Source organism: Plutella xylostella, chromosome 28, assembly GCF_932276165.1.
Source record: "Plutella xylostella chromosome 28, ilPluXylo3.1, whole genome shotgun sequence".
In the NCBI taxonomy this organism is placed as follows: domain Eukaryota; kingdom Metazoa; phylum Arthropoda; class Insecta; order Lepidoptera; family Plutellidae; genus Plutella; species Plutella xylostella.
This window is the reverse complement of record NC_064008.1, coordinates 6,790,976-6,802,717: the sequence shown is the minus strand read 5'-3', so window position 1 is coordinate 6,802,717 and position 11,742 is coordinate 6,790,976. Positions and strand designations below refer to the sequence as shown.

Genomic DNA, 11,742 nt, shown 5'->3' with positions numbered 1-11,742 from the left:
CACCTAATGATGATATTTCATATCAATAGTAGTAGATATTTTCAAAATTCAAAAAAATATTGTTCAACACATACACGTCAAAATGTTACAAGTGACAAGGGCCCCTGTACTAGGTGAAATACCTGTGATACTGGGTACCCCGCCCAACCCTGCTAGTCGTTTACAATGTAAAATTGAACAATAGGGTAGGTATGGTAGGTTCAACATTTTTTAACAAAATATAATGAATATAAAGAAATATAGCTTAGTAACCAATCTTATTGTTTTACATAGCAGTAGGTAGGTGTTAAATATAGCTTTAAAATAATGTATTTATTTTGGGTAAGTAAAACTGAAAATATTTCTACCGTGATAGTAGAAATTAAAATTACTGGCAACTTTTCTATTCTTAAGTCACTGTCACTTGTGTCTTGGTTCTGTCTGTCAAAATTACGAATAACAACATAACCTCTAATTAATTTTTATTTTGAAAATCTTTAAAACGAAACAGAAACAATGAAAGGGAGACTCTTACTTAAAACGCTGTACTGCAGCTTTGTGCGAACCGGGCGGCCGAATATTCAAAGACTCAATAAACAACTATCTGTGAGCGTTCAAATAAACTTTTCAAGCAACTACTGTACGAAAGTAGAAGCTAGTTTAGAAGATAAGAAACATTGTAATATAGGAACTATAGGGCATGTAGACCACGGCAAGACGACCCTTACTGCTGCTATTACTAAAGTCCTCGCCAAAGACGGACTCGCACAGTTTGTTTCTTACGACCAAATTGATAAAGCACCAGAGGAAAAAGCCAGAGGTTTGCTACTATAATTTGCCTTTGATTCAATCATTAAAGCTGTAAATCACCGGCTTACCTATCAATTTCGCATTTAACTAAGCTACTTCAAAGAAATCCATTCAAAACTACATCAATAACCTCCAATTTGCAATAAAAATAGACACTTTCCATTAAAATTTTACAGGTATCACAATAAACGCCGCACACGTAGGTTACACAACGAAAGTCCGGCACTACGCTCACACAGACTGTCCGGGACACGCAGACTATGTCCGCAACATGATATCCGGGGCGTCTCAGATGGATGCGGCCATATTAGTTGTAGCTGCCAATGACGGACCAATGCCTCAAACAAGAGAGCATCTTCTACTAGCCAAGCAAGTTGGAATACAGCATATATTGGTGTATGTGAATAAAGCTGATTTGGTTGATAATGAGGTGAGGTATTTAACTGTAGTAGGATTTGTTTTATGTATAGAAATATATGGCTGCTTCTAAAATGATTGTACTGACTGCAAAAGGGAGATAAATATCCACCCTTAGTCTTTTTCATTATGTTAGGTCTCATAGTCCACCATTTAGTCTTTAATTTGAAAATGGACTGATGAATGATAGATGCTTCAAAGGTCACATATATTTATTAGACACAAGTTCTAATAAATATATGTGACCTTTGTTTACATGTATTAAATTAATACTCTTTAACTTTGTATAGCGGTCTCTTTCGAACAGCTGATGATCGTTGGCCCGATGATGCGCGAGGCGAGTGAGTAACCGAAAAATTTGAATACAATAACTATGGCTTCGACTAGTTGTAATGCATGCAAAGAAGATTTACCTTTGAAATATATGGAATGGTCAAGCTGTAAGCTAGGCTATGATTTGGCCTGCGTCAATATAAGTTTGGCAATCTTTGAAACCTTCTCACCTGAATTTATAGAGAAGTGGATATGCCCCGAATGTGTGAATGCTATGCCTAAGAGAGATAACACACTAACACCTATACGTACCTCTCTATCGGGATGGAATACAACCTATATTTCGGAAAGCAATGTTATCTCCGGTACCGCTAGCACTGTGGCGGAGATTAGTAGTAAAAATATAAACATGAAGCGCGGAACAGGCAAAATCGCAACCGACCATAAAGGGAAGCGGGAAGGCTCACCGTCTCCAAATACAGATGACTTATCTGTAATACTGCAGGAAATACGCGGGGACCTGCGTACTCTTAAAATTCAGAATGAAAGCATTTTGCCTCTAAAGCAAGACGTTGCAAAGCTAAGCAAGGTAATTGAGAGCATGTCGGTAACTATAATTGAATTGAAAAACATGCTTTCTGAAAGGGATAAACACATTGCCACACTGGAACACACTTTACAGCGCTCAGAGCATCCAAGTAAGAAGTCGTATGCATCCATAACTACAAAAGCGGCGGAAGCACAAAGCGGCATGGCACAACGATCGGGCGTAAGCGGCGCTCCGGGACTGACTGCGAGTACAGCGCATGCGCCGCGCGAGCGCCGGTCCGCGCCCCCACCACTCCCACCACCGCCCGCGCCGGTCACGTCATCTACCGTCCGAGGCTCGTTATCGGATGGAGCAAGGAAAGAAGCGGGAGTTTCGGAGTTGATCAGCAAGAAAGGAGACAGTTACACTAATGAGAGTGATAGCGAATGGAAAATGGTCCAAAGTAGGAAAAAGAATGTTAATTTTACGGAAATTAAGAAAGGAGGGAATACTCAAGCACAACTGAAAGGCTTAGAGAGGAAAAAATACCTACACATCTGGAGATTATTGAAGAACACAACTGAAATCGACATAAAGAAACACGTAGCAAGTATATGTGAACCAGAACAAGACATAAAAGTTGAAAAAGTCAAAACTAAAACGGAAAGGGATTATGCGTCCTTCATAGTAGGGGTTCCTGAGAGTTCATTCGCCGAAATCAGTCAACCGGATGTCTGGCCATTGTACGCCGAGTTCAGCGAATGGATCTGGTTTCGCAAAAGAACCTCCGTTCCAGAAAAATAATAATCAGCCGCGACGAGACAGACCATTTCACATATTCTATCAAAATGTGCGAGGCCTGAGAACAAAATTTCTTAAATTTCGTAATAATATAATTACCACATCGGCAGATTTTTACGCGGTAACAGAGACTTCATGTAATGATTCCATATATGATTCTGAAATCATACCACAAGGCTACCAAATAGTCCGATGCGACCGCCGTGACGGCCGAAAACAAGGAGGCGCGTCTTTAGTGGCCACAAGCGAGTTTGAGTTGCAGAAAATAGATATAAAAGATGTTAATATCGATTCTGAGGTATTTGAAATAGTTTGCTGCAGGGTATATAGGAAGAATAAATTGTTATTTATATTGTGTGTAAGTTATATACCACCCAACAGTGATGATAAAGCCTATATGAGTCTGTTTAGCATTATTGAGAATTTGTGCACAAAGTATAAATATGTTATAGTTGTCGGCGATTTCAATATGTATTCCAGTTCTGTAGAAACTAGAAATTACTTTGAATACTTTGTCTCATATTGTGGATTTGTTCAGAGAAACGGTATAAACAACTGCAACCTTCGTTGTCTCGATTTGGTACTGAGCACGCTGCATGTGGATGCAGTGCAGGTGACCCGGTCTGATGAGCCTCTGGTCCCGGAGGACGCGCAGCACCCGCCGCTCGCCGTGAGCGTGCAGCTAGCGCCCCCCCCCCCGCGGCTCGCACCCCCGACCCCCCCGCCGCTGCACCCCGCGCCGCCTCTTACTACTAATTTATGGAATTTTTACAAGGCGGATTTTATTGAATTGTACTCCTCGATGTCTCGAATTGACTGGAATGATTTATACCTAACTAAGGGTGTAACGGCAGCTGTTGATCTTTTCTATGAAAAAAATCAATACAGTCATTAGCAATTGCGTACCTCAGAAAAGTTGCACAACAAACACGAACACCCATCACGTTTACCCGGTTTGGTACTCGGCAGAATTAATTCGAGACATTAGAAATAAATCAAAAGTTCATAAGCAATATAAACTTAGGAAGTCAAGTGAACTGTATGAATCTTTCTCCAATATTAGAAAGCGGGTAAAGGATAGGATTAAAGTAGATCACAAAAACTTTACAACTAGATTAGAGGCACAGTTATCCAGAGATCCAAAATCATTCTGGAGTTACATAAATTCCAGTAAAAAAAGTACCACTAAGCGTAGTTTTTTCAAAGATGGGATTGCACTGAGTGAAGAAGAATGTGCTCAGGAGTTTGCTCGATTTTTTCACTCTGTGTACAGCACACATCCCCCGTCACTGGATGTTGAAGCGGCGGCGGCGAGTGGCGGCGGCAGCGGCGGCGGCGGCGCGGCGCGGGTGCACCTCGGGCAGCTCGACCCCGCGCAGGTGCGCGCGGCGCTGGCCGGCCTACCGCCCAAGCGCTCAGTCGGCCCGGACGGCATACCGCCATATGTAGTGCGTGACTGTAGGATGGTACTAGCGGAGCCTCTCACCTACCTGTACAATTTATGTCTAAGTGAGACAATGGTCCCGGCCAAGTGGAAGATTACGCGCGTTGTTCCCATTCCAAAAAATGGAGTGGGTTCGGACATCAATGAACATAGACCTATCGCGTTACTGTCACCATTTGCAAAGGTTTTTGAGTCGGCACTGAACAAAAAAATATGTGCTGAAATAGAGCCTCAATTGGCAGATGCACAACATGGGTTTAGGGCCGGTCGCAGCGTCAACAGCAATCTCTTGAACTTTATGTCCTCAATTGCTCCTTCGATTGACTCAGGTAAACAGGTGGACGCTGCATACTTTGATTTCCGCAAGGCTTTTGACACCGTGGACAACGATGTGCTACTTCAGAAGCTTGCAATGGTGGGATGCACCCATAGTACATTGAAATTCTTTGCAAGTTATTTGACAGATAGACAGCAGTATGTTCAATATGGTAAAAGTGTGTCGGATCCGTATTTCACTTACTCAGGAGTCAGTCAAGGGAGTAATTTAGGACCTCTGCAGTTTATTATTATGATAAATGATCTACCTGATGTCATTGAAAATTCCGAATGTCTACTATTTGCAGATGACCTAAAGCTGTACACTACGATAACTAGTGAAGTGGATCATGCTAATTTACAAAAGGACATCCGTAATGTGGAAGATTGGAGCATAAGAAACAAACTAGCATTTAACATATCAAAATGCAGCATTATCTCCTTTACCCGGAGTCGGTCTCCAATGCACCACCAATACGTTATGCAAGACAAGCCGCTGACACGAGTAGAGTCTGTCCGTGATCTGGGCGTGCAGATGACAGCAGATCTGTCATTTCGCGAGCACATAGCGAACGTATGTAAGAAAGCTTACAAGACTCTTGGGTTTGTCCTTAGATCTGCTCAATTTTTCCAAAGCAGCGAGGCGATAAAAAGCTTATATAATACGTTGGTGCGGAGCCAATTAGAATGCAGTGCTGTCGTTTGGGCTCCCCATGAGGCTAAGTACATTCAGATGCTGGAAAGGATACAAAATAAGTTCACAAGATACTTATTCAAAAAACAATACGGGGTCTATCCAAAATTCCCACTTATGTATCCAACATTATTTGTGTTGGGCATGGTGGGCTACAACAGATTGGAAGTACGTAGGGATCTAGCTTTGACCTCGTATTTGTTTAAAATATGGAGAGGAAAGATCGCCAATGCTGTACTCCTAAAAGTATTTGCACTAAGGGTCCCAAGAGACTTTTTGAGGTTGCGTAAGTGCCGCTTGTTCGAGGAACCAGCAGGGAAGACCAACCTGGTAAAGAAGGCACCCCTCACTCGGGCGTTGCAGCTGCTCAACCGCGTGGACAATGAAATAGATATATTTACGTGTTCTCTGAACGAATTCACAAAGATAGCATTATATATATTGTGTTATAGTATGTAGGTTACTACTATATTTTTATATGATACTGACTGTTTATATTATTATTTTTTTTGCTGTGTATGTTAAATGATAATTAGTTATTAACTTATTACTTACCTTTTTATATGTATACCTTACGCTATTGTATTGGGAAAAATCCTGTAATGATAGTGTTAAGTGGATTACCTAAATAAATAAATAAATAAAATAAATAAATAAAACTCATTTATCCTTCACCTGAGACTCAGGATACATAATTACTGTTTGTGACTGTAAATGTAATAATGCACCCACCTAATATTTTTATCTTGAAAACATTTCAGCTTCTAGAACTAGTGGAAATAGAAATGAGGGAGCTACTATCAGACTTTGGGTTTGATGGCAACACGGTGCCCATCATCAATGGATCAGCTCTTTTGGCCCTGAATGGTGATGAAACTGAATTAGGTGAGCATTCTGACTCTGAACACTTTTGCTCTGCCCACTTTTGGCTATCCATATCTAGTGTATACTGTCAATGAAACACCCAGTTTACATGTATTGGGCACATTCCGGGTTCCCCTCATCTGGCCTAATCTTTATTGTCCTAAACTCGTTTCACATAACTCGTAAGGTCTAAACTTTTTTGGTAGAATCATCACTTTGCCAAGTCTTATGTGGCATAAGACTCGTTTGGTCTAAAACTCTTTTGGCACAAACTTGAAACACCTAAGTCTCGTTTGCTCTATTTGTTCGTATTGGTATAATCTTGTTTCTCCTAATATTATCTTTACAAATACTATATTAAGTATGTTTTAAATGTACAATTTGTGGTATTTTTCTCCTACATCCCGAAAATCACTATATTAAATGATCAAAGTATCGAAAGTAAATGACCATTATAATTATTACAAACGCCATTAAACCCCATGGGATCGATACCTAAAGATAGGTGCGACGACGAGCAAAGCGAGGAGGAGCGTGTGCGTTTCCCACATAGCGAAAACCATACAAGGCACCGGTTTTCGCTATGTAGGGAGACGCTCCGTTAAAGTTAAAGCCAAACGAATATTTTTACTTCGTATAACCTATGTCATATCATTATTAGGCTATTCAAGATTTGGCCATACCATTATTAGGCTAAACAAGATTATGCGAAATAACTTTTTACTAAAAGGGATTTATGCCATACGATTTTCGGCGAAACGAGATTTTGACCAAACGTTACTATGCAATGACTATGAGATTAGGCAAATAAATCTTAGGCCAAAAAAGGTAGAACCGCACATTCCTCAATGATTTTCCATTAAATTTATATTTAGTACCTATTTGTGTTATGACATAGTCTATATTATTATTTTGTTACAGTATAAATATAATTCATTAATTATACATAATATGAGTTGACAGTGTGATGATAGTATTAAAAACTAAAACCTACTAGATTAGTATCTCTTTACTTCTTTATGAGATTAATGAAATCCTATCAATTTCTCCACAGGAGCACCATCAATAAGGAAGCTTCTAGACACAATAGACGAGTATGTTCCTCCCATAGTGAGAGACGTGTCATCTCCGTTCCTGATGCCTATAGATAATGCCTTCACAGTACCAGGTTAGTATTACCAATATTTTTATGCACTGATTAATCTGGCTGGATCTGACTAGATTGCAATTTTAGTGAATGGTTCACTGTTGTTATAGTTTTACTGGTTATGGTTTTTAAGTCGCTGTTGTGGAAATGCTATATTATAACAATGTTGGAGATTTTTGCAGATCCCACCACACAGTTGTATTCCATAGATCCAGACAGGTTTTAATACAGCCTTGTATTACAGAGAATGATTATCTATTATTTGCCAATCGTAAGATTAGAAAATTCAAGATATTTAAGATGACTTCGTGATTTCATCACATACATTATTGAAATAAATATTATGTTCTTTAGTATTTATTTATTTAATTAATCATTTCCATTCTCAGGTCGCGGAACAGTAGTAGTGGGAACTATAAAACGGGGCACGATGAAACGAAATGCTGATGCCGACCTAATGGGATTTGGATACAACATCAAGACAACCCTGTCCGATATACAGATCTTTAAGAAGAGTGTTCAAGAGGTATGTACCAAGAGGCAATATAACAACAATATTATTTAAAACTGTGCATGTATTGTGTATGTTATATGCACTTGCAAAAAATAAATTAATTAAAGCTGCTCAGTGTGAAGGGTACTTTACCTGCCAATTGCAATGAGGTCACTGATAAATATTCTATTCTATTATGAGGGGGGGGGTGAAGCTGTTTCGAGTGGATTCGTTGTATATGAATTTCCCCCTAATTCCAGCTCAGCCAACCTAGCTCCCGAGAAAACTGGAGCAGCAAGCCTATTGTAAAAGCTGAGATAGAATAAAAATAATTTTTCATTCTGTATAATAAGACAGCAGACAGACGCTTTAAAAGGTTTTTGTACGAGAAATTAGCCTCTGATAATCCAGGGCCCTACAATCAACTAAATTTCAATAAAAAACATCTACCCCTGAAAGAGTTACAAACATCCATACATACTTACAAACTTTCACGTTTATAATTAAGGAATTGAACCCTTATTTTCCAGGCCTTAGCTGGCGACAACGTGGGCGTATTACTACGAGGCATGAAGATGAAGTCAGTAGAGACCGGGATGCTTCTATGTGCCTCCAAGAGTTTCACACTAAGCAACCATTACAAGGCGAAAATATACTTTCTGACACGAAGCGAGGGTGGCAGGAAGAAGCCGATTTTCTCGAAATATGCCCAGCAAATGTTTAGCGGGACTTGGAATATCGCTTGTAGGCTGGATTTAGGTTAGTAGATAGGTCTTTAAGTATCGTTATTTCCTTTTGATTTGTCTCTTACTTTCCTATGTTCGATAATGCATGGTGCGCTGGTTTTATTATAACACATTTTACACTAATCGGAAAAGACCTTATCAGGGCAGGCAAGAATTTCAGTTGTAATCATCATTCCCAACCGCTACAACACTGACCTCTGTCTTTCAGCCTCTAAATTTCTGCTTACTATTCGCTTACTAGCAGTAAACTTCAATTTAGTACTGTTTTTTTAGAACAACGAAATACTTTAGAAATAAAGTATTTCGTTTTTTTTTTTAATCTTTATTTATTTGGGGACTTTTGTCTAAGTATTTCGTTGTGCGTGTTCGTGTGTGAACAAAAGTTTCCGTTAGAGGCGCCACTTCGTATGTGACTAAACTTTATACTATTATTATTATATTATTATTTTCTCATCTTACCCAGCTATAAAAGTCTTGCAGAAAACTGCACCTATATTTTCCCAATACAACTTACCATAACCTTCCCATACTTACAGATCCAGAACAGCACATGATGATGCCAGGCGACCACGGCGAGGTGTACCTCACTCTCCTAGAAGGCATGGTAATGACTCCGAGCCAGCCGTTCACCATTCGAGAGAACAATGTGACTGTCGCCACGGGAATTATAACTGAGTTGCTGCCGTCTATTGAAGTGCCTAAGGGTAAACTGGGGAAGGTTGTCATGAAGTATGAGGATTTGAAGTGAGGAGTGTAGGTTAGGATTGTATTTGCTGGATATAGATACAATAGGTATGCCTCAGTTTTTAAAAGAGCTTCATAAATTGGTTAGATATTTGACTCATTTTTGAAGTCAAAATGATAAAATTCGTGTTTCAAATGATCCTTTGTAAGCCTTTTGTAAAATTCAATGAATAAGGGGATTATTTACTGTGGTATGTGAGATTTTAGTTCTTGTGTATGTGTGTAATATAGTGTATATTTAGTCCTGTAAATATTATGTAGATATCTATGAATATATATAATTAGTTAGTAAGTGTTAAATAAAACATTTAAAAACTGTCTATAGTTTTTTGTTAAAATCATCTATCTTATACCAAATAAAACCAGCACAATTTTTAATTCATTATATATTTTTTGTCAGAAGGTAGTTTATTAATACAGTGCCAAAACAGTAACAAAATATTAGTAATAAAAATCAAGACTGCATCTAGCTTACTACTCATATTCAGAAAAAAAACAATATCCTAAATATTGTTCTTAGAGACAACACTCAATATTAATTTTCACATTTGAACAGTGACAATTGGCATAATAAACTATTTTTCCTTTTATAATATAAATTGTGAACTAGATTCATAACACCAATACGCCTAAATGGAGATATTGTATTTTTTTTCTACTTTTAATTTTGCGGGTAGTTGATGGTTCATTTTTGGCGCCCAAACATGGGCCATGTCAATTACGTATAGAGATTCAGTGCACAAAAAAACCCAACATTTTAAAGCTCAAATTGTTGTGAAATGCATTATAAAATATTATAAGTAATAAATTAATCCGTTTCAGTGACAAAAAGTTAATAATTCGGTAAGTGTTGAAAAAACTTTGCCAATACGTTGTGGACATTGGAAATTCCCTTATATTTACTTGTAATTCTTTACTTCTAGTCTTTTTAACATGGCAATTGTTAGGGATATAAAAATACGAAAATATTTAGTTGACGCAGCAATTTTAAAACTTAAGCAAAGAGAAGCCTATACTTTTATTCGTATTAAAAAGCTACGTTCAATATGAGTGAATTTCCAGTGTAACATTCTTCCATCATACTATTTTTCTATGTTTTTTAAAGCCATAACACGGTGAAATAATCTTAAGGAACTTGCAACTACCCGCATTTTAATACTGCTTCCAGCAGACATTCCAATCTGTGGCCACTTTAACCCAAAGTGCATTAATCCATCTAAATTCAGTCTGCTTTACACGCTCTGTTCTTTTTCGCAACATTATTTCACTAAAAACATGAATCACAAATATATTGTATACACTGATCTAACACAGAGAAACGGGACATGTCAAAATACTTTTATTATTATTATTAATATTATTTTTCTATGAAAAACGCAGAGCTAAGAAACTGCCAGACTGGGCGATAGAACACCAACGAGTTATTTGTACGTCAAGCCAAAGTATTTTGTGAAAGTTGATGTGAATTCGATTGCCCAGTCTAACTTTATCATAGTCTGCGTATGTAAAAGGTTTTACAGATAGCGAATTGTGAAAATGGGCTACACTTAGTATATTAATACATATTATCCTTGGTCCAATGCGACATTAACACTTGGCATCTTATGTAATAGGTACTATTTTAGCTTCAACAATATGTTTTTGTTTGTAAAACTTTTTTCCACTGTAGTACCCGCTTTGTAGTTGGTATTGCTTAACTTTGTCTTTGCCGTCTTTACAGTATGATGAAGTTATTTATATTTATTATTGTGAAATTCGTAACTTTTACATACCAATTGATATTTAGAAAATTCTTAATCAAGTTTAAGCTGTAATCGAGTATGTCAAAGTAAAACATTTTTTATAAACAGACAGAGTTAAGCAATACCACACTTGACACAACCCACAATAGCATTCTACCCCATATCATATACCACGGGATTAAAGTTTTAGTAAGCTCATAAAATTCGTTTTTACACCACAGATAGTATAAATTTTTTTAACTCTTAAAAACACCTAATATTCATTTTACGGACAGATCAAAGTTCACTTAGAAAGGACTAGCGATTTTAATATTCTTTTAAATGTATTTTAAAACGTAGCTATAGGTAAAGCTTAGTTAAAAATGAACAACAAGTAATTATAACAATAAACAAAACATAAAAAACTGGATGAATGCAGGTGACAAATACAAGTTTGTGGCAGTGTTATTGATATATCTATACTAAAGCTCTTGGTTTTGTAACTTTTAGTACATGTAACAAATTGGAACTGACGAATAAAAAAAAATATGTTGTTTACTCTGCTAATTAATAAAGATATTTTCAACACTTTATTTAATGGCCAGCTGAGTGCATTTTTACTTATTATAATCATGAATTTAAAATTTAGGCTTCAATTATTTTCATGACCTGTATGCATATATTTGAAGTTACAAATCCAAAGGCTTAAAATAAAAAATGCGAGGACATCCATTGTAGCGGTAAGTTTAAATACAAAGAAACAAG

At 37.4% G+C, this 11,742-nt stretch overlaps 1 protein-coding gene across 1 annotated transcript; it reads left to right on the top strand.

The window, feature by feature from the left end:
- Window positions 1-428: 428 nt before the first annotated feature.
- On the top strand, window positions 429-9,574 carry LOC105384783 (elongation factor Tu). Its single transcript, XM_048631415.1, has 7 exons — window positions 429-799; window positions 966-1,219; window positions 6,024-6,147; window positions 7,181-7,294; window positions 7,663-7,799; window positions 8,297-8,525; window positions 9,049-9,574. The coding sequence occupies exons 1-7, from the start codon at window positions 496-498 to the stop codon at window positions 9,258-9,260; spliced, it is 1,374 nt and encodes a 457-aa protein (XP_048487372.1). The 5' UTR covers window positions 429-495; the 3' UTR covers window positions 9,261-9,574.
- The last annotated feature ends 2,168 nt before the right edge of the window (window positions 9,575-11,742 follow it).

Excerpts from the sequence above, each read along its gene's own strand:
- LOC105384783 (XM_048631415.1), top strand. The coding sequence starts at position 496 with ATGAAAGGGAGACTCTTACTTAAAACGCTGTACTGCAGCTTTGTGCGA. Across the intron at positions 800-965 it reads ACCAGAGGAAAAAGCCAGAG|GTATCACAATAAACGCCGCA; the intron begins GTTTGCTACTAT and ends AAAATTTTACAG. Across the intron at positions 7,800-8,296 it reads TTAAGAAGAGTGTTCAAGAG|GCCTTAGCTGGCGACAACGT; the intron begins GTATGTACCAAG and ends CTTATTTTCCAG.